The sequence below is a fragment of the Centroberyx affinis genome, unplaced genomic scaffold, assembly GCF_046629955.1.
Source record: "Centroberyx affinis isolate AG114_WGS23_722 - 3 ecotype Tasmania unplaced genomic scaffold, CSIRO-AGI_Caff_v1 ptg001226l_1, whole genome shotgun sequence".
NCBI lineage: Eukaryota > Metazoa > Chordata > Actinopteri > Beryciformes > Berycidae > Centroberyx > Centroberyx affinis.
The window spans coordinates 62,693-86,904 of NW_027279740.1; the positions used below are offsets into that span (position 1 = coordinate 62,693).

The window sequence follows — 24,212 nt, forward strand, 5'->3', positions numbered from 1 at the left end:
TATCAGCTCTGAAGGTGTCTCTCATGCATTTCACCTGATCGACTCGGCAGACAAAGAGATCTGGCCCGTGTTTTTTCGACGGGGCACAAGTGTCCGGCTAATTAGGCGCTCATGGGAAACCGAGCATTGATTTCCTGTCAGCGCGTCTCTCTCCCCCCCACCCCAAAAAAAGAAACAGGGCTGTTTGTCTTTGCAATGAAGCATCGGGCGCCATTGATAACAGCGATAAAACAGGTTTCCCTCAATAGGAGTGTAAAACAAACGGCAAACAAACCTGAACACACATACCTATCCCCGTGGGAAACCATATATAATGATGCTGTTTAATTGTATGGGATCCTTTTTTAAGAACTAGGTAGGCTATGAATAGTGGGCAGTAAACAAAGTTTGCTGGGGGATGAAAATGGACCGAGTTGTCTGACAAAAACATATCTTTTCAGCCCAGTAAAAGCGGAGTGAAATCCCTCTTGTGCTTGTTATTTCACACCCCTGTGGCTACAACCAGGGCCAATGGCGGCACAGTAAACAAACAAACACATGTGAATTCACACAAGCACACACACACACACAGTGTACTGAGGAGAGGGGATTTTAGCGGAGAACTTACTAATGATCTCACATTTCCAGTATCCTCACTGCAGAATCTGAGAACATGTTTGCAACTTAATCCAGTGCCTCCTTGCATTAGCAATACAACAAGTTACATTTCCCACCCACCAAATATGTCTCCTGTCCAGCAGCACTGTTTCCAAATGGCCAAATTACATCTCTAGGATAAACAGAGGCCTGATATATTCTCTATAATTGCTAAATAGCAATATCATTGAACCCCCATACGTTCTCCCTGAGGTAGAAAACATGGCTTTGCTGAACACACAGACTACTGTTATGTCTAAATAATGGTTTCAGTATCACGCCGGACAGTGTGCCAACCACCTGCTGATCCAACCACACACAGGTAGAGCCAGGCCGGGTGGCAGAGGGCACTTGGCCACCGTAGACACACAGGCATTCATTCTGCCAGGAAACTAATCAGTGAAAGGGATGAACTCCAAGCTTATCTGGAGGGGTCGCGGATGTAGGTGGAGGAGGCAGGAGTGGGAGAGCAGGGATGTTTTGCTGCAGCAGGGTGACACAGCACCTAGGATGGGAAAAAAAAAAGTAGAAATCTCAGTCTGGGGAGGTTGGAAGAGCACAACCCTCGAAAAGGTGAAGGAAGCTGCGCTGTCTGCTGCCCACACGTTATCTGAACTGGACATGTCAGACTCGGATGCTGACACCTTCAACCTAGCTATGATATCATGAATGCCAGGTTCATTTACCATGCAATGGATATCTGACGGCCACATGGCAATCACTGTATTATTGACGAAGGGTATATGTGTGGGTCTTCATCCCGTGGCAGAGAGCAGTGTATAGCATGAATGGTTGATAACTGTTGGAGTTTGGTAAAGTATTGGAGAAATTGTTTTTTAAGATGGATCTCACCGAAATCGCTAGTAGAGACCATGAATCCTATGGCTGGTGCTTACAGGAGCATGTTTAAGTATTGCATTGTCTCTCAAGCACTACCCTGTTTAAAACTACAATCCATTTCACCAGATAAATGTCTGTCTTTGAAATACAAGGCCACAGATTGAGCAATTTCTCTTTAAATTCAGGAGTGTTCTTTTGCCTTTGCGAAGAGATGCATTGTTGAATGGAAGCATTATTTCAGCTCCTTAACTGATCGACACTGGAAACCGTTCTGTACCAGCCTTAAAAGATACAAGACTCTTATTCGGGAGGTAATTTTACATCTTAACAGAATCCAATTAAAAGCACGGGCATTTCAATTAAATGGCCCCTCGCTTGTCGCCGCAGTGTCAGACCACAAGTTAAATTGGAATCAGATTACGGAGAGGGAGACTGGAGAACTATTTTTCAGCATAACATGGATCATGCATTCCAGATAGAGACCCCTGTCATGCATACTGCAAAAAAAAAAAAAAATAGCCTTTCTTAGCCAACATTACTGATTTAATTCTCCCTCCTTATTAATTTCACAGCAGATTACCTGAGGAGATACAATATGCTGTCAGCATAGAGTTTTAATTAAGTACGGGGTATGTTGCTATGAGTACCTTATGTGAAACTCCAGCCTTATAATGCTCTTGTTTTAATTACTCCGGAGTGCCCCCTCATTAACCTCTATGGAGATGTGCTCCAAACTACAGTGTGTATTACAGTGTGCATTACAAACACTAGACTCACAAATTGCTTATATCCATGTACTGAGCTTCATACTTGCACCGATATTGATGCAAAAATGAGTAAAATCATAGACCAGAAAGAAATTAATACATAAATACATGACGCTTCCTGTTTTTGTTGTTTTAAAAAATGGAAAATAGGAGGTATTTTGTAAATAAAAAGAAAATGCAGTGCAATTATGCATGTGGGGCTTTGAACTTGTTAATTGAGAGATAACCTTGGTGGTTAAGGGCACTGTGACGACCCCTGGTGGGAGCCACTATCTCAAGTTACAGGCTGCCTCACCAGAACCTTCTGCCTCACAACAACAGTTAATGAATTAAATAGTTTCAGTGACTGCATCAAGAATTACAATATATTACTTTTAATATATTTGATTCAATACATATATTTTTTAAATCTTTATAAATGTGATAATTTATTGTAGATGGTGTATAGGCTTTCACAAACCCATAGCAAACGCAAAGCAAGCCTAAGGATTAAAAAAAAGAAAGAAAAAAAAGGACTGGTTCTACTTTAACTTGACAGAGATTTTGTGATTGTTGATTGAATCTTTTGTATTAAAAAGGAGTACAGGCTTTGGCGCACAAGATGCAACTTAAAGCCCAAACGGTGATATCGTATTGCTAGTGTGTGAGCCTTGTTGTGTCCTGTTCCTGCCCAGATTGCCCCTTGTGCATATGATCTCCATCCCATCTCATCTCGTCCCTCCGCAGCTCGTCTGCCTCAAACCGCTGTGGGTGGTCTCACAGTCAGAGGATCTTCTTGTCTGCTACAAGCCCTGTAGACATTTCCCTCTGATCCCTTTCATCCTGAAGTTTTTGAATGGTCCAATATGGATTTCAAAAAAAAAAAAAAAAACGAGACTGCCCTGAGACTGGGCTCCTATTCACAATATGTGGACGGATAACTGTGCCACCGTCCACCCCAACACCTTAATGTGGTTTAATAGGATACATTAGCTTTTAATGGCACTTAATTGTACAAAAAGGAAATCCATAACCACACAAGGAGAAAAGTCAAGTATTTCCAAGCTCTTTATAAGAACAATTTAGAGCAGACAAGTGCTTTTCAAACCTTGGATTGGATTCAGTCCGACAGCCTGGCCATGAAAAGCTCGGTCTGCATTTGTGAGGCTGCAGTGCCACCATTTGGTCGTGAGGCCTTCATTTCACACCCAGGGCCTGGCAATTTGCAATTCCACGCCTGTATGGAAAAGAATAAATTATGTTGGTTTACACTCTGAAAATCCCATTTTGAAATAAATGATCCCATTCAAAAATAATGTCACAGTTGGCACCATAATTGTCCAAGTCTGCACTTTAGTCTCTTTCTAGAAAGCAATGTAGGGCTCTACAGCAGACTATAAAGTTAAATTGTCTTAGCCTACGGTATATCATCTGAAAAACAAGCTGGACTCCAAATACTAACAGGTGCAGGAGTAGAGAGTGAAGAAAACATTCAGTCCCACTGTTATTGTTGATAGATTATCGTAGGTCCATGCCATCTTAGATAATGAGCAATAACCTGCACTTCAAGAACAGGGGAGGTTTGCCAAGAAGGAATGGTGATTACAGTCAATTAAGACTGATGACAAAGCACCAACAATAACCCTGTATGTGTGTGTGTGTGTGTGTGTGTGTGTGTGTGTGAGCTTGTATTTTATTCATGCATCCTTCCAAACTACCCTGTTTTGTGTAATCAACATCTGTTGTGACAGGCAACCTCCCCCTTTCTCAGAATGGCCCACTTCAGATAATGAGTGTCATACCAAACTGCAGGGCAAAGGCTGATTTTACTCCTCTTTTACTCCTCCTCTTTGGCCTCCGCTCTCACTACCCTCTGTTCCCTCTTCCGCCATTCAAGACGTCCATTGTGAAGAACCTTGAGAAAGAGAGAGAAATGGTCTCACAACATTGTCCGTGATCAATATGTGGGGGTGGCAGCGCAGCTGAAATAGAATACACTATCTTCTTCTTTACTGACAATATAGACTCCTTCACAGCCAATACTTACCATCTCAGGGATGCACTATTCATACATATACCTCTAAGAATTGACTTTTCCAAACAAAACTTACTATTATATGAGCCTTTTCCTTTTTTTTTAAATTTTGTGGTGGTGTCTCACTTTAGAGTGCCCACATACCCAGATGTGAGAACTTCTGTTTCCTTGCTTTTCTGCAGTGATTCACCATGTTTTTTAATTAAAACATCCGAAACACAATCATATTTGCAGCTTGGATTGATATCTATCCATCCATCCATTTTCCATATCTGCTTAATTCAGGGTCACAGGGGTGCTGGAGTCTGTCCCGTTTAGATTGGTATGTTCATCTCAAATTGCAACACCTGTGACTTAGGCGCCACCTCCTGGTAGTTTTGGCCATCTTTACCATATTAAGTGCTGTTTTCACTTGGGGGGTTTTGTGACGATAGCAAATAGACAAAACGTCTTTTATAAAAAAAAAAACATTTGTATATTAGAAGACATGATTTAGTCTATCATTGAGTCTGAAAAGACATATTAGTCACAAACTTGAACTCCATATTAACACTACAGTATAGGCTCCGTCTTCAATGAGATGTGTCTAAGATGTCTGCCTCAAGTAACTAAAATAATTTTCCCAGCTTAGCCTCAAAATTAATTGCCTCCAAAATAAGACAGATAGGTTCAGACAAGCGAAAGTAAGATTGCATGGAATGTCAATTTATTGGGGTTGATTAATGAATGCATCCAATCTTTTCAAACTTAAGATTCGTCTCAGAACATTAACACTTTTTTTCTCATTTCCATGATGGAATTCACTTTCTGTACAACCATGTAGAACAATTTATTTTGAAAATCCATTAAAGTCATCAGCACGCTGAACTCTGTTCAATTTAGCATAATCTAAAGTTTACTTTAACTGCAGGAGACCTCTCCTATTTAACATTTTCACTGTATTAACTCATAAAAGCCTCCAGTTTACAGCGTTGAATGGCAGGCGCTTGAACAAGCAATAAAGCTTCTGTCTTTTCCCACTTTATATGTGTCATCTTTGCTTTTGAATATCAGCTAGTACAGGTCTCTTTAATGTTGGAGAAAGGCTATCCAGTTCATTCATAGATGCATTTTAATATGGGTGCATCTAGCTAGCTATGTGTGTTCCCTATTAAGGATTAGTGGGCAGACAGGGAGTATTTGTAACACAGGCTTGGTTGTCATCGTTTTAAAAGGCAGTCTGTCATGACCTGTATGACCCTGTAAGGTAGTTTGGAATCATCAGTCTATCATTGATAGCTGTGTAATAGTTCCTAGGGCTGGGGATGGTTGAAACATTATTCTGTCTGTAGTCCAGTGTATATCCTTGTTTTGGTTATAACACTACACCTGCATTCAACATAAGGTTAGTTAAGTAGTTCTAATGACAAACATTAAATAAATCAATGTTCAAAATGAAATCTTGGTCCTTTTTTCTCCATCTCATGCACATCAGCATGCCTATGGTGCCCAGGAATATAGCCTATAGGTACAAAGATATGCACATTGGTGCTAAACAAAATGAGTCATTCATAAATGTTGAAAACAGTTATGTGTTGTTGGGAAATGCCGATTTTGGTTTCTTTTTAAGCTCTCCACATGCATGCAGGTGCCATTGCATACACACAAAGAGCATTGTTGTGCTGTTGAGCAATGTTAAAACACACACATGATCAAAACACAATTTGATTATATCATTATGTGCACTCAATTTTGGTTCTCTTTATTATTTGCGACAATTAACCCTGACTAGTGTTACAGCTGACACTGGGTGTGTTGTTGCATGCACATTCTGTACAGGCCTTGGAGAAGTTGGGAGAATTATCCCAGACAAGAGCCTTCACTTGTAGTTCCCTAAAGAGAGGTCAATCACCCTTGCAAGCCTAAAAAAGACCGCTACACAATGAAGTCTGAAATTTACTAAGGGGAAATGGGGAATAAGCCAAGTTTCACATTCATCTCCTCTACTGTAGTATTTATACTCTTTCCAAACACCAGAGGGCGCTTGGGAGTCACTGCAGCTACCACACTCCAACCTTCTTTCATCAAACTTCCTATAATCCCTAGTTCAGGCTCAAGGTGGATGTCAGTTGTCAGCCTCAAATTTGTTTGTGGTGAGTACACTGCACTTTAACCTTTCTCAATCCCAGATGTGGTAAGCGAATAAACAGGCCGAAACAACTCTGTGTACTGTGCAATAACTTGGCCTAAAAGTAGAAAATACAGTAAAGCAAAGCTACAGTGGGTTTTACCGAATGCCAAAAGCTATTTTAGCGACTGACATTAAATTTGTTTTAATATTTTGTATGTTTAAAAATGGTAATGCAGAAAAAAATACAAAATCCCCACTAAACGTGCACGGTGTAATATTATAAACAAGGAGGCGTACTCACATCATCTGACCACTCCTCTATGTCAGGCTGTGCTTCCGTGTTTACACACCCACAAAAAAAAAAAAAAAAAAAAGACAGGAGGAGACTAGCGGCTGTATGTTTACCGAGCAAGCATAGAGTGGTGGTGAGGAAAGTGACACTGTCACACAGGAGGCTTGGTGCATGGTAAAAGAGAGATAATTTCAGTTTCCACGATTGCATTTTACAGCGGAATGTTCACTCGAAGGGGCCATGGAGACGTCAAGAAATCTACACAGAAAGTTCTGGACCCAAAGAAGGATGTACTGACCCGACTGAAACACCTCCGGTCACTGTTAGGTGAGTGAAATGTCACCAGGCTTTTGATGCAGCATCGTCGAGCCTAAGCTAGTCGAGCTAGCTAGCTGGCATCTGCCGACTAACGTCAGTGCGTTAGCTGGCTGGATGACTGGCTGTCACTGCCTTTAGCAAGCTAGCTGGGCAGGTAACGTCAACTCGCTGGACAGCAAACATATTACCTTTCTCATTTGCAGTGTTTGCCATACACAACCTGTGCTCAATGAGTATTATGAACGTACTATCAATACGAAACCATTCACACTGGGAAGGCATGGATGCTAGCTAACGTGAGCTAACCTTCCTTGCAGCTAACCAGCCAGCCAAACGTTAGCTAACGTTAATCTTGTTTTGTTAGGACATATGTCGCTGTCTAAAACAACCATTGGGTTTATTTAGTTCTGGGTGCGCTTGACAATGTTAACAATGTCCCAGCTTCACACTGACTAGCCATAACTAAGCGTGTATCCAGGCTGCATGGAGGTCTTTCATTTTTAGCTAGCTGTCTGTGCTGCTGTTGAGTTTCCTACCCTGTAGAACTGAGGGAAAATAGATTTAGCAAATATGGCATTCATTTATCTAACTCTTACAGCAAAATAAATGTTGATTTGCAATACTGGTGGCGTCCTATGTCCCTTTAACTAGATAAGGAAGTACTGGGATTTATGAAATCATAAAAGTCTTGTGTAACTGTGGCTCCACATCTGTCTTCCTTCAGTAATCATAAGAATTGTATGTCTGCTGTGAAGCTGCCTGACCTGTGCTGCACACAAGAGTTTTTGTATTATAGATAGGACGCTATTTCCAATCGCCTGCAAGGGTGACTGGGTTCTGCTTTAATGAACTATCCCATGATGCTCTGAAGAGTCAGTTGCCCTTGTGAGTCTGGAATGCCTGAGTCTACTTTGCAAAAGTTTCCTCTGTTTCAGTAGAAGGCAGATGGCATCCAAGTGAGATAGCATCAGCCTTATCTATTTCGACATTACTGAACCTGAGCCCACATGATCATGCACAGATGCTATAGTTTTACAGTATTACAGAGTAGAAGCCTCATTCTATCACAGCAAAGATATCCCTCAAATATCATATTGGCCTTTGGTGACTGTTGACTTAAATTAGGAGGAATGCAATTTAGATGTAGGTTTAACTTTTCTGTTATTCTATCCTTAGTTCTTTAAATTTGTTGCGATTTGGGCTTGCAGAGTTTGGCAGTAGTTAATTTGCAGAAGCCCATTGTTTTACTGTCTTACTACACAATGTCTTGATGGTCTGATTATCTTAAAACAGACTAAGGACGTGGCACCCTCAGCTCCATTTTAGGCCCCTGCTGAGTTAGTCACTGGACGCAGCAGAATATTACTACTCAGCATTCAGTTGAACCTTCACTCCTTATGCAATCTGTATTTCACATAGTTCAGTTACTCTATAGCCCTCCCTGAGTAGTTTAGAAGTTTGTGGTAACATGTAGTCTACATGTCTTTCTGCTGTCAAAGCACAGCTTCAATGTCAAGACTAGTACAACCAAGCTGGAGGTCAATATTGAGCTGTGGCGGGCTGTTTCTCCCCTGTGTTTTTCTTGCCCTTATGTGCAGTTAAAGATAAGGCTGGTCTGTTTGTCCAGCAGCTGATAGTAGGGCCGACACGTTGCTGTCCCCCAACTACCTCCCTCATTTCACAGTGCTTTCAGCCAAGGAAGGATTTCCTCCTGGTGCTGCTGGTTCCTGTGTGGACAGGAAGCAGTGATGAGAGATGGGGTGCTGTCGGCAACAGGGACCAGAAGGAGATGAGGTGGCCTCTTTTTAGTGCTCACAGTGGTTTGTGTAGTTGTAAATCATACATGTGAAATTACCGCTGTCTTCACAACAATAGCCAATGTAACCTTTGACCTGTAATGGAGCGATAGTCCGGCTAATTGCAAGGCCTAATTCTCAGATATGATGGTGGTAACATATCAAGAGTCCCAGTGTGTTTCACGAACATCATGAAACATGAGAAAACATCCTTCAGGGCAGGAAAGTTTTTCATTAATCAGCAACACTGACTAGCGGTTTCCAAAATGCATTGAGTAATATAACTGTTTAACCTGACAATTTGATTTTTAGAATGGGGAATAACCTCTAAGCAATGGCTGGTTATCTGCAAAGGAGATAGTAGAGCATTGACCAGCCACAGTCTAAATCTTTTCCATCCTTTGTAGCTGATGTTAATTTCCCATGTTGTAACCCCTAATTAGTTAATACTAGAAAGGCCAAACGCTGTCAGTTGACTGCTGTTCTGAATTTTCAATCAAAGTATCTCAGCTTTCAAAATGTCCCTCCACTTCCTGTACAAACCAGTGTTTAGATTTTAAAAACTGCACAAGAAAATAGCACTTATCGATGGCTTGTTGGCTTCCTCTTAGACTCGCAAAATAGCTTTTCTATTAAATCTGAGTGCAGTGTCTCAGTGTTTTGGTGTCTCTTGCTTTGTAATGTCAGGGCCAGAAATTTGTTGAACCATCTTGTTGAAACAAGTTGTAGTATCAGCGGTACTGTACTTGAAAGGGCAATCTGTGGTCTAGGCTATTTTCAGAGTGGCCCTGTGTTGGTTTTCTGCTCACTGAGCAGATCTGTGGGATAGAGTGTGAAAGCTGCTGCATGTTAATTTGCTGGTCATGCCTGGCTGGATTTGGCCGAGGCTGTTAATTACAGGAGCCCAGCAGACCACCTGATCACTCACTGCTTCTCTCACTGGATGCACAAAGGGCTATTCCTGAGACTCTTTACTGCTCAAACTCATTCTCATGCTCTGCCCAAACTCATTCTGCCTTCACTGTTGCATGCCACTGCTCCAGTTCCTCAGAAAATAGGCCTGAAGGTGATGGTCAAAATACCAGCATCAGTGTAGGAAATCATCCACAGTTTCAGTTGTACAAAGGACTATTTATTTTGGGGGTTACTCATTGATCCGCGAAGGAGATATTTGTCTTTTCACTTGGCCCCCTCCTCCAGCCCTGGAGCTGGTAGGATTTTAGTGTCTGGACTCTGGCTCAAGGACACTTCAGCTGGGTGGATGCTTTGCTGTCACGGGGGCTTGAATCCCGGCCTCCTGGTTGAAGGACAGTCTCCCTAATCACTACATCACCCAATCAACTGAATAGAAAAACTGTAGCCTGTAGTAACAAGTAGGTATTTGCTTTCTTTTTGTTTTCTTCAAGTGCTGTAAACATGCTGCTCAATTTGAAGCTGTAGGTGGCTTGCATGGGAACAACAGTAAATATGTGCAAGTGTTTTTAGTGATAACAGTCAGGTGTGTTTGTGCGTGTTTGTTTGTGGAAGTGTGGTGGGTGTAGGTTTCTGAGTTTAAAAAGAGATCGAAGCCAAAGGGAGAATTTCTAAGCCAGCTCTACACTAGTCTTTGAGAGAGTAAAAAATAGTGAGTGATCACATCTTACTTTCCTCTGTGTGCGAGCTCTGGAGTGATGCTGGGGTCAGGGTCAACCAGAAGAGCTGCTGTTATGAGAGGAAATCACGAGGTGAAGCACCAGAGGAAACAATGAGCACCACAGTGGAGGCGCTCTCAAGAAAGTCCTCTGCCTGGCTGAAGAAAAGGCTGAGATCTCTCGACTTCTGATTTCTCACCTTTTGGAAAACACTCAGCATAGAAATGTGGATAACTTCAGCCTCTTGTCGTCTTTTATCTCGTGCTGTGCAGGCTTGCTATTGACACTTTGTGTAAAATTGCTGTGTAACTACCATAGTAAACAATCATGAATAGGGGTCTGTTGATATTTTTTTAGTCTTGAGGCTTTTTTTTCTGCAGGCTAACACAAGTTCAAGTTGATAGTCTGCACACTATTGTGGCAAAGGAAAACAATCCTCAAGTCGATGTGTTCCAATGAATGACTGAATGAATACAGTGTTAGGCAGTTACAGGCTTATTACACAGACATCAAGAGATCATCACTCATCGACTTGGTTTGTCAGCTCATCACTCGGGGTGTCTCCTGCTATTTTGTCACATCAAAGAGTCTTACTGAGAAATGCCTGATAAACCTCCGCTATGTACCATGATTTATTGGAATACCAAGGCAGTGTCAGGGAATTCTAGAAAACTAAAACGTGATAATGAGTCAAAGCGTGCAAATCTCTTATGTTCTTTGAAGTTTAACTTGATCTTCTTTCATGCTGCCTCACTGCTTTAACAGGAAAGTAAGCCAGTCTGAATGTAAAGTTGATTTACATCTGGTTCAGTTTTTTTTTTTTTTTTTTTTTTTTTTTTTGGAGATTTATGGCCATTTCTTACAGTTCATGAGGTGTTCAAACGGCTCAAGAGATTCTGTTTTGACAAGTTATTAACCAGTTATTTAATCTCATCACAAAATTTGACAAAAAATACTAAATTTTGTAACATGGAAATATTAGAAATTAAACTATTATCATGACTCCTTGAAGAAAAAGTTGTGTCTGTGTAATAAGCTAAAGGAAAACTTCGATGGAACATAGTTTATATTAGCTATTCAATAACAGAGATGCATTTACTCTTGCAGACTAGCAAATGAAAATTTATGCTTATCATTGGAGGCATGGTTTATTATTATCCAATCATTGACATGAATTAATGCTGAGAGTGCAATGCCTGTTTGTCCATCTTGATAACATTCCCTAAAATATCAGACAGCACAGCTCCCAGATCAACAGATAAATTGGCAAATGTCTGAATATTGCAAATGCAATACACTTTTACAGTACAATTTTAGTCGGTGAGTAAATGACTAAAGTGGATCTCCACTTGAGCAGTTGGGGGTCAACTGTCTTGCTCAAGAGCACCGCAGCAGTCATTGTTGAGTGTGGGAGAGAATTAGGCTAATTTTCCTGACCAAATTCACCACCCACTCATAAGCCCACCTGACTTTAACCTTGAGGCTTCTGTGGTGAAAGTCTTGTTTTGGGAAGAGGCAAAATAGCCTCGATTTGTGGCATAGCCTAGCCATAACGCCTGCTTAAGCATATTTAGTTCATCATACCCATTTCAGTCAAATCAGAGTAAAGTAAAAGATTTGCTCCAGGAATTGGTAGACGTTAATGTCCTATAATGCACAGCTAGCATTTGAAGCAGCATTGTGGCCCAAAGGTTTCTAGTTTTAATCAATTTCTGATAAAATGTGGGTGTGGAAAGTGATTGAGTAATGTTTTCTCATCCCTCAAAACCTGAGCAAGGCAGTGAACCCCTGATTGTTCCTGTGGCTGTTCAGTGGCTATCACTAGGACACTGTGGTTGTACCGGGCAGCACCCGGGTTTGAATGTGTGTAACTATGTGAGTGTGCAGCAGGGTGTTACTGAAAAAGAATATGCATGTTCAGCGGATTTTCCTTGTACAATTGGAAAGGAAAGATCGACTGTTGGCTTTGTTACGTCATTATTAAGGCCTTTACCAGTGATGCTGTTAATAGCTATTGAGTGGGTTTGTGTACTGTTGAGGTTTGGTGACAGTAGACAGCCATTAGCAGGTTTGTGTCTAGTGTTTCCCATTACGATGACGGCTTCTGTCACTATGGTCCTGACAGTGTGCATCTTACCTCCCGCCCTGAGCATCACTACAGTAGATCTGCACAGCTGAGAAGGAGGTGTGAAACCAAGGCAGAGAAAAAGAAATGTCTGAACCATTTTTCAACCTTGGTTTATCCAAACCAATCAGTAATGTACGTTATTGAGGAGAATTAACTGTCCTAAACATTAAAATTCTGGATTAAAGCTAGGGCTGCATGGCTAAAATCATAGTCCTAATTACTTTAGTAGATTTTGTCATCACCATTGTTAATCATTATTATTAGTCTTGATGATGTGAGAAACAGATGTATTTTACTGCTCTTTTATATTTTCTAAATGTAGTGTGTAGTTATAAATGAAGTGACAGGCTTCACTGTTGTTGATGTGCCAGTATTCTGTGTATTGATTGTGGAAACTAAAATCTTGACATACAATTATACATGATTATTTGTGTACACCCAACTAAAACTTTTTCCAAAATATGAAACATGCATAAAGTCTTAAATACTCACAGTTTGCAATTTAAATTATTTTAGCCACATCTATCCTGAAGTCCAACAACTGGCATTATAAAGTTATGAAGTCTAGCAGCAGAGCCTAACATCAGATGACCTAGAATAATCATTATTGTTTCCTTGTTTCCTATTTCTCTTTATCTACTGATTGTATGTGGATGTAATATTAACTAACTCCTGTCCACTGGTTACCCAGTTAATGTACCAAAACTCTTGTGACACACCGAGTTAGATAATTGGATGTTGAATGAATAATCAGCGTGTGTAGCTATAAGATGGGTTTAACCAAGACGTATAGAATTAGTACTTTTTGTTAACAGTTTGAGAGCAGCAGAAACATAGAACAGCAGAGAAAAGCAGTGAGACAGATGAAAAACAGAGAACAGCAGCCACATCAGTAGAAAACAGGCGAAGGGGAGAAAAAAGGCCAGGAAGAGGGTTCCCAATCCATCCTCATGGAATTCTGTAAAATGCAAACCACAGTGAACAAGAAGTACTAAAAAAATATATGCAGAAAATTAGAGGGCCAAACATACAATGACATCCTGGTCAGTACATCACTGAATTGATACAGATGCTGACATTTGTTTTAATATTCAAACAAGTTGTATGTTATGATGAAATTAGTTTTTAAGTGAAATCCAAGGGTTAGGATTTTAAGGAGTGTAAATAGCCTATATTTATCTGGTTTCCCACTGAAACTGGGGTTACCTCAGTGTAAACAGCCAGATAGAACCAAAGAAACCCAGATTTACCTTACAGAATTCTAAGGTTCTATCTTTGTTTGGGCTCTTTTAAAATAAACAATTTCAAATTGTCCTAGGATTTTGCTAGTTTGCAGGGGTGCAAGCCATGTTCAGCTATGAAGACAGATTTCACTGTATAGGCCTAACAGTTTTGCCAGCTGGGATGTCAAGACATTGCAGCTCAGTATGTCAGAATTTCACTCTACCCAGATAGAACTTAATATTTCCAAGCTGATGAACTACAGTCAATAGAATAGCCTTTTATCTTTCAGGCTTATTCTGCCTGTTTGGTTGGCTGTTTTTTAGGAAGTGTGAGGCCTGCTCTATCTACAGGCCTAACAAGAGTTTCTTCTGCCACTCCCATTACATTTGTCAGTACACTTATTACTCTGTTGTTCTACCTGTCTGACTCAATTTAAGTCTTGAAGAAGGGAGGGTAATGTCAATTTTGTTATTTAGGGATCCGTTTTCATTTGAGCTACAAGTTTTATTTACCAGGCTTACTGTTAGGCCTAATCATTTATCTATAGAGATTGATTGTTTTCATACAAAGCAAAACTTAGGAATAATAATAATCATTTTCAGCTAATAAAGGGACATTGCATTGCCTAGCAGTTTTTTTTTCTCTAATGGCCCATCAGTTGTGTCCTCTCTCATTCCTGCTATTGAGGTGGCATGGGTGTGGCTTCCTCTAAACTGGTGGCTGTATCAAGATAAGCATCTGGCAGTATAAAGAAGTCCTGTGCCATTGCCCGAGGCAATTAGCATTGCAAACACTGTGTGCCATGATAAAGCACAGCAGCCAGCTTCCAAACAGCTGCCTTCTGGTGCCATGTCACCACATCTCGTAATGTCCGGTGGGTCTCACCGGTAGTATGTAGGTGTTATAGCACATAAACACTTTAATAATGTTTTGTTTTGGGGTTTTTTTGTCAAATTTGTCAACAGGTCCTGTCCTTTAATGCATTAATGCACTTTCAGCAGTAACCTGGATGAGTCGCCAGTCCACCACAAGGCTAACAGTTAACTTAATTAATATTAGCAAAGTATACAATGAGTGCAACTGGAGTAAAGTCAAGAAGGGCCTCGTTCCACATATCAGTTTTTCCAATTATTATTTCTTCCACTGATTTGTACCTGTGGCATTTGTTTATTTAGTGCTCCAGAAGGCCAGTTTAATCATTTATGATTGATCAGTCTCCAGACACTTCAGAAGGCAGACTCTCTAATAGGCTGGAGCCTTCAAGCAGATGGGAGACAAAGCTTGTCACTGACTGACAAGGAGGGTGCTTTGGACTGATATAAACAATTGAATCTATTTCACCATCTTATGTTGTTCCTTATTTGTACTTGAAGTTTTTTTTGTTTTTTTTTTATAAATAAAGCTTTGGATAAACATCTGTTATTGGCTATTTTAAGACTTTTGACTACCAAATTCATAAACTGGTTTTACCTAATATGTTTGAGGAATTTTGATTGAATTTATTGTTTTTAACTACTGGCTTCAATTTAATATATATCAGCTGACGCCCCTCCCACTGTCTTGGAGGCTGTCCTGGCCAACCTCAGCAGACAATTGATTGACAGTGGAGGGTCGTCAGCTGATTAAGCTCACCTGGGCCTTGGACTATATAAACTGGCCCATGTGTTCACTTTGTCTCTCCCTTCCTACAGCTGACATCCACTCGGCATCACTTCCCTTTTGGTTTGCGCCTTCAACACCACCACAGCACATCAACCACACATCCATGCACTGCTTGCATTGCTGACTATGTTGATCTACACACTCCATTGTTAATTTGTGTTAACCTTAGTTTTAATAAATTCTGTTTGTTTTAAGTAAACGTCATGCGAGTTTGTGACAATATGTATATATGTGTGTGTGTATATATATATATATATATATATATATAGTTTTATAATCAAATCCTTTATGTGTAGTCTAGACATGTTGATATCTTGGTATTTCATAACTGAAGGGGAACATTTGGCAATGTTCTGAAGAGGTTTTGAATGTCATCTCATTGCACAAGGTCTCTTGGCCTTGTTTTTGCCTATTCAGTCTGTGTTATTACTGTCATGTGTTTGGGAGCTTCCTTAAAACCCAAATTTCAAATATGACATAGTTCACAAGGTTTTGATCAGTGCTGAATGAAAGGCCTTTTTCTTTTAGCTGCTGGCCTGCTGGAGAGCTAGAGAAAGGGAAAGACCAGAGTTCTACGTGTTCTGCAGTGGATAATATCTGTGTGATTTTACACAGCACATGAAAGTCAACAAAACCAGTTTGTCCAGTTACGCTGGTTACCTGGACGCAAGTACAACACTGTTTTAGAGTCCTGTTTCGACAGTAGCCTAGCCCAAGACCTGTGGTTTATTACGGTATTTCCTCTTATCATGATCTGATCTCACAGTGGGATTACATTTTATTTTGCCTTCCAGCATGCCCAAGCTCCCTCTAATCTGCAATGGTTTTCCAGGTTTAAAGCCTAAGGAAAATAAACACTCCGGTATGGCTTAATAGCGGATTGTTATGCAGATTCGTTACAGACTCCACTGAAAAATACTACAATGCCGTGAGTCTATACAACCCTGTTTTCAGCTCCCTTAAAATCAACACTCAGGCTGACCTTAGCTTGTGTTTGAACCTTGCCTGTTAGCTGCTTGCTTGTGGTGTACTTGCCACTTTGGCTGCTAGTTGCTTGCTAGCTGATTGAAACCCTGTGTTTATAAAGGCAGGGATTTTAGGGCTACCTAAAGTGGAAGAGTGGCAGTTGCCAGTTTAGCAGCTCCACCGTGCTAAGCTGCCAAGATAAGCCACTCTCTGATCTTTGAGCTCAGACTGGGATAAGGTCAGGCCTTTGCCAGTGCTACCATGACTGGTTCACGCCGTGCTCTGCATGGATGCATAGGCCTCAATCTGTTACACAGCTAGACACTGACTCCAAGTTGAGAGGCATTCATGCAATGTTTGGCACAGTGGCATCATAATGAAATTATGCGCACCAAAAGCAGTGCCAATGATTGCAGAACAGGCCTTTTTCATTATGATTAAGTTTCTTGGAGTTGTTTTTAGTGCAGCTTTTGATTTTGTACTGGACCTTGAGTAATTATATGATGACACCATGCAGTAGCATTTATCCTGAGCATCACATTACTGCTTCAGAGGCATTACAAGCCTGTTGACATTTCATTGCAAAGTGGGGTTATTTATTGCAGATGAGCGCACCACATATAAATTGTGGCTTGTGCTGTGCCTCAGTTAACTCAGAGCGAGCGAGGATACTTGGCTCCATTGCTTCAGTCTGACAGTATGTTAATCATTCTCTGTGAATACACTGCTCAGAGAGGATGATGCATGGCATGGCCAAGCCAGTTATTAATGTTCGTCTCCCTTGACTAGCAGTGGCAGCTCTAAATCTGCCAGCCCAGTCGGTGCTTATAGGGCCGTTAGTCAGGGGAGGGCCCACACTTACGGTATGATGCCGGCTGAAAGCTTTATCAGCTCAACCAACCCATAAATCAGATGAGTGTCTTGTCAATACTGATAGAGAGTCGAATGAATTGGCTCCAATCGGCCCCCTGATAAGGGACACCAATTTGGCCCAGCGAGTGATGAATTATGATTGACATCTCCAGACCAGCGCCGCGTGGAGTCCATTCAGCAGTATTAGGAGCAGCTGTGTGTTATCAAGGCCTGGGAATGAGACTCATACTGCCTACTACCCAACTCTCCGTAAATTGCATCATGTGATAGACTCCCCTCCTCAGCCTCAGCTGGTTGCAATGGATTTATGATTAACCTCCTTTCAACAGTGGTCAAAAGTCAACCTCCTCACCCTGCCGTGGAGAGCTGTCTGCTGCTGATTTGAGTGATTTCTTGCTGTTTTTCTCCTCATCATCCCTCTTCCCTCATCTACTCCCTGGCACTCTGTTTTTAAATAGCCTGTCTTGTATCACTAACCAGAATCGGATTGACTGAAACACTCTGTTGGCTGTTGTCAGGAGAAGAGAGGGGTGGAGAGTTGCAGGGTCCTACACTGTAATATCTAATGAAAGTGTGACGATATCGTAGTTACTGGGTCCGGCAAAACTTCTGTCCTGTCAACATTTGAGTAAGTGATGGCCTGTTCTGTTCTGTTCTCCCAACTCTAGACAGGTGTTCTTGACTGAGACACACTGACTGCAGTCATACAGACCAGACTGCCGAGTGACATGCTCCCTCTCTGGCTGCCTGTTTGCCTGGCTACCTATATTGCTCTTTTGGGGGTGGGGGTCTCTCTCTCTTTCATCTCCCTCTGGCCTCAGGCATGCCACCACATTGACTACAAAAATTCATTGTTCTTGAAAGAAAACACCTCTCTGCTCTCTCAAATGAAATTATCCATCTCCTATAATCACTTTCATTTTCTTGAGGTCCCCTGTGTGTAGACAACCTTAATGGGAGGGAGGCTACCATCTACGGTGTATCCATCAGCTTCCACATTAGCTGCCACCCCCACGTCTCCTCAGCTGTGTGTTGTTGCCCTCCAGGCATCCCTCTGCCTGGTCCCTTAAAGAGCCCTCTGTGTCTGCTCTGAGCCTCCTGCCAGAGAAACATATCACTCTTTCTCTCTGCCCCGGCTCCACTCTGCCAAGAATATAGTGCACCTGCATTGCTAGCTAGCCTAGATCTAATGCTAATGAGTGAGTGTCTGATCAAAGGCCTGATTAGACTCCTTTTTGAGTATGACATGGCATATTAATGATTCTGCTTCAGGTGGTGTAAATGGCACACATTTAAACTTCCCCAGGGGGTTAAAGATTGTTTGACACACTTTATGAGCAGTAAATGTGAGTTCTTATCATCGCATGTGTTGTGTGCTGTTTGAGTTTGAACAGGGAGCTGTGGGCAGAGTAGCCTGACGTTTGGTTTTGACTGTGTAAATATGCCATAGGCTTCAGCTGACTGGATGACCTTCACCCGTTTAGCTAACATGGTGGACCAGCACACACACCACTGTGTGCACTCTCACTGTGTTAGGCAAGCCCAGTTTCAAGCCAGTTCATTAGATTAGAATAGCAAGCAACACAGATTATGCACCAATTATGCAGTAGGCTATAATCTTAAAAATTATGCTCTTTAACCCAACAAATGGATTCTGTAATTTTGGATTACATTACAAAATGTTGGATGGATTTTGTCAGCAGTTACCTTGTTATGCCCAAAACACAAGTTAGGGATGGGACAATATATTGAAATTCAATATATTAGCTACATTATATTCTGATGTAGTAATCAATGAACTTTGTAATGACATTTTGAAATTGTTTACATTCTTGCAAGCCAATTCCATTGCTAGACATATTTGTGTCTCAGAAATAAACATAAAACTCATACTTTGTCACTGAACTTTTATTTATTACATCGTATCGTGGTTGTATCGAATTGTCAACCACATATCGTGTATCGTGAGATAAGCATATCATCCCATCACTCCAGAGAGTTATGTGGTACAATAAGTGATTCGAGAGTCAGTCCTAACCACCCGTTCACCCTTGGGATCAGGGGTCACAATGACGCAGAAATCGACAGAGAAATCCACTGTGACGTGATGACATCTGACATATTAGACCTCCATGTTTAGCTGGTCAGAGGTCAGAAAATCATGGCATTTACATCTCTGCCCTGACATTTGTGTGGGATATTTTTCCTGAGAGAGCAATCGGTAGGAATGACGGCAGCCTCCACAGAACATGTTGAGAAGATGCTGTGTTTTTCTGCCCTCCTGAATATTTCATTATGGCCATCAGCTCTGGCTGCAGGTTATTATTTTCCAGCTGGTTTTCCCACATGGGGGAGGGAACATCTGCTCTTCCCTGACAACTAACAGGAAACACATATTCTCCACATCACAATGGAGAACAACCTCATCCAACCCAAACCTGCCATGGCTCTATCTTCTTGGCTTGAATTTATTTATTTTTCATTTCCAGGAAAGATGATTGCAGGTCTCTACACCATTAAGTTAATACTACCAGCGGTATCTAGGCCATTTATTTTTATTCATTTATATTTTTTGGTCTGTTACCCATAAGATTGACTTAATGATTATCTTGCAGAGTAGTCAGCCTAGTTTAGGCAGCTACTGGGCAATAACTCAGTATTTAGTCTCATAGTCAATAAGAAGTGGATTACAGATTGACCAAGTGGAATTACTCGGAAACCATTTGGAGCATTTTGACCCCTGGTTTGTCCTCTGTTACTTAACTTGGCCGGGTTTTCTTAACAACTCCCCCGCTCCTTCTCCTCTCCCTTATCCTTGGTTTTCAACACCCTCCGTTCTGCGAGAGGTGCTATTGTGTGGGAGTCGGATCACTGAGTGTTGGCACTCACTTCACGTCCACAAACCGGGGTTCTGAAAACAAGAGCACAAGCTATCAGCTCCTTCAGCTCCAATCACCAGTGTTAAGACACAAGGTTTCCTCTCATAACAGCAGAGGGGGGATCACAGCCCTCCACGGCCGCTGTTGCTGTGAATCAGCCGACCGTGTTTTCCCTTTCTTTGACATGAGACTTCCGCAGAGGGAGGGGTGTCAGTGGAGGGACACAGTTGTCTTGTTGTGCTCAGAGGATACGGTGTCATCCCCTGCATTCCCAGGGCCCGCAGAACAGGTTCTGCCTCTGTCTGTCTGCATGCTGTTACCTGAGAAGTCAGAGAAGTCCATTGAATGAAGGGTCCCACTGGATATAGCCCACTCACAATGCTGAGGATCATTGTACAACTGCAGCTCTTCAGCCAAACATGTCCTTTGAAAGAAGCAGGGCCTAAACCAGAGAGGAGGAAGAAGCAGAGCTTCCACTCAGGCCTTTGTGGGTGCCACAATATGACGATTTTACATTGTCACACAAAATCTTTGCACAATATATCCTTAGTAGCTGATACTCCCCACATAGTCTCCATCCATAACTGCTTTCCATTAATAACTTTCACTGTAGCTGTTGTCACTCATTGCTTTCACATGACTTTTCACTTAAGTGCACAAATCTTCTGCTAACTAAAAGCATAAAATTGTGTGCCTCAGCATCTTGCTCAAGTGCATCGATGAGAAAAGCCAAAGGGACTGACCTATCCTGCCTGGAAATGCTGTCAGAAATATAATTATGTGTTGACTGCAAAAATATTATTGTGAAAGTCAGGATTTTCTATGATACAAGTTGCAGAGTTGTGACATTTACTATATGGAGAGCTTGGAAGTTGTGTCAACAATTGATGGCAAGAGTGATGTATTTTATGCTGATGCTGCTGTGTATTTTAGTATTATATGTTTCTTTTTTCACTCTTTAACTTTTAGTTGTCATGCATGTTTGTTTTTAATAAATTATTGGTTACGTAATGTGATTGTTACTGTTGTATACAACTCCCAAATTCGAAAGTAGGAGCTTATGAGGAGCACTTGAAGGGAGTATCTGACACTGCTCACCAAATCTTTTGTGCTCCATATGAAAAGAAATGCAAACAATGGCAAGAGGTGACGAATGCTATAATGTTTAACCAAGCAAAGGATGGTTCCATTTAAAACAGTTGAAAATGAAGGTTTCAGTAGATTGCTCATAGGGATTTACCCTTGTTTTAAAAAGCCCTGCCTGGAAAACAAATTCTAAAATTGCTATTCCGTGACTGTAGTTGGAAAGCAAGAAAATGAAAGGTCAACTTAATGGATTTATGGTGTAGTTATAAACTAATTGCAGTTAGAAGCTAATTAAAATAAATCTCATGGACTTCTTAAGTTATTCTTTTACTTGTGTTTAAAAAAAATCTAATTCTTTAAGGGTTGCAATGCAAATACAGTGCTGTACGGTTACCATTTGGGTTGTAACTTTCAGTAACTTGGATCAACGTGAATCATGAAAATAAATTTTTTTTCATGCAAAGTGTGGCAAGGAAAAAAATACTCTGATGCTCTGATGAAGGCCACTAAGCCAAAACGTTACCATGTTTGTTGACATGGCCAGAATAAATTGGTGAAATTGAAATTAGTCAACTTTGTCCTGAAGATCTGTGTGTGTGCTACCTTTTCACCTTTGGGTATTCAACGTTGAAAAAAATACTACATGAGACAAGACACTCGTATTCTGACACATGCAACACAGGTGCATAGCTCTGAGTTGGGGCAGTGCAGGGGAGAATATTTCCCTCTCTTGCACCTGCCCACTGTGTTTCCAGGTTTCTTACATTAGTAACTTTTTGCAGATTGGCGACCTCTGCGGGCTAGTCACAATCTCCTAGAGAAGCACTTGCCTTTAATTATAAGAAATTGAAATTTCTATAGGCCTAAAGAGAAACATAGCATAGATCAAATAGGCCTAAAAGCTGTGCCATATTTGCAATTATATGATAGCTTTTTATTAATTAGCATGTTGCCGTGTGTACTACATCCCTGAGATGTCAGGGGACACCTCTTTTTAGGGGAACTAAATTAATGATACCAAGCATATATAAACTCAAATTTCTAACGAAATGATCTGCCATATTTTTATCATTTTAGTTAGGCGACATAGTTTTGGTTTGATCTCGACATTACCATGCAATTCAATGTAAAGGTTTATTTACCATGTGATTTCACATACTTAGTAGATATCATGATATATATTGATATTGAAAAATGTTGCTATGATTATTGATATATAATTTCTTTCATATTGCCCAGCCCTAATTGGCGTTAATTGAAACATTGCAAGAACTGGGCTTCTATTGCAGAAGGTTTATTTGGACCAAAGCCAATAGTATTGTTATATAACTCCCATAACATTACTTTTTTTTTGTTTGTTTTGATTTGTGTTTTTTTGTGGTGAGTAGTTTTTGAGAAAAACATCTGGCTATGCTTTATGCATAAAGGTAAATGCTAACCTTTGACATTTGCAGACTGGAATGTGGGCCAGTTACTATTGACTGATTTCCATACATGGACAGTCTTTGCCTAAACTTCTCTACTATGAAGGGCAGATCAGTGTGTCTTATTAGCCTGTTTCGAAGTGGTCAGCGTCCACCTCCTGAGATCTCTGCTTGCTGTCATAAATCCTCTCATCTTCTTCTTGCATTATGCTTTTTTTTCCTGAGGCCTCTCCCTCCATCCGTCATGCTCCAGGGGCTGGCTGGGGGGATTTGAGCAGATGGAGAGCAGTGAGTCTGAAGGCTGGAAAGCGCAGGATGACAAGCTCTGATGGCTCTCTGACATGCAGCATGTCAAACAGAACTGACCCCCCCACCCCCCGCTCCACACACTCACACACACACACACTCACACACTCTCACACACACACACAGACACACACACACATACACACACACATACACACACACATACACATACACACGCACACACTTGCTGCATTTTAATCCACAAAATTATAATCAGTTAAATTATACACACTACCCTCTCTCTCTCTCTCTCTCTCTCTCTCTCTCTCTCTCTCTCTCTCTCTCTCTCTCTCTCTCTCTCTCTCTCTCTCTCTCTCGCTCTCTCTCTGACATTCCAACACACATCACAGACCTGTTTCATATCCATGATATGCTATTTGTTGATTGTTTTACTAAAAATGTGATACTCTTGAAATAGGAGTGACTATATTGTTTTCTTTCGGCATTGGTTTGAAAGAGACTGACTTCAAAAGTTGTCTAATTATAGAAGATAGGCCAAGGCTGTTTGATCAACGTCTTTTCTGTGACAGTTTTTGGTGAACGTTAAGTTCAAGTTCTGCATTCCCAAACCCTTAGGACAATTAAAGCAAGTCAGCTGTAATATGGGAGTAATTTGCTCAAGCCTCATGCTTTGTTATCTGACCAACAACCCTCCTTTCAGTGATGCATATAGACAAACATGCTCATACTTTCTTAATTACCCATATGCATACACATTACACACATGCGTGACCATGCAAGCAAACACACACACTGACCCAAGACCCTCCAGATTCACTCTTTCACTGTGGGTTTTCCTCTCCTCCGCTCTCTGGGCATGCATCAGTTCTACTGAGGAGTCAGCATGTTTTCTTGAGCTTGCAGGCCAACCAGCAGGCAGGAAACCCTCCAACAAAATAAGCAGCGTTGAAAACTGGACCATGTGATAGGCCAAGATAAGAGCCCTGTCACACCCCAGCCCTGAGTGCTTGGTACCGCTTTGGGCCTCACTGCTGGACCTCAATGAACTCTAGGGGTTAGACTTCTCTAGTGATGAGGATAGATTTATTGCAGAGCTGCATGCACAGCTGAATTACGCTTGTATTAGGTTGTTTTGGTAGCAGTTAATGATATAGGCTAGAATTTGTCTCCAAAAGATGCACGTCAGATTATACTCTTCATCTGAAAATTGTTTTTTACCGGTAATTATCTATCTATCTATATCTATCTATCTATCTATCTATCTATCTATCTATCTATCTATCTATCTATCTATCTATA

The 24,212-nt window shown here is 41.1% G+C and overlaps 1 protein-coding gene across 2 annotated transcripts in view; it reads left to right on the top strand.

The window, feature by feature from the left end:
• The first annotated feature begins 6,799 nt into the window (after positions 1-6,799).
• The window catches only part of ralgapa2 (Ral GTPase activating protein catalytic subunit alpha 2), a 100,865-nt gene continuing 83,452 nt past the window's right edge, over positions 6,800-24,212 (top strand). For both annotated transcript variants that reach the window (XM_071524705.1, XM_071524706.1), the window contains exon 1: positions 6,800-6,986. In XM_071524705.1, coding sequence (XP_071380806.1) covers positions 6,881-6,986 — 106 coding nt within the window. In that variant the 5' untranslated portion in view covers positions 6,800-6,880. The remainder of the gene's footprint in view (positions 6,987-24,212) is intronic.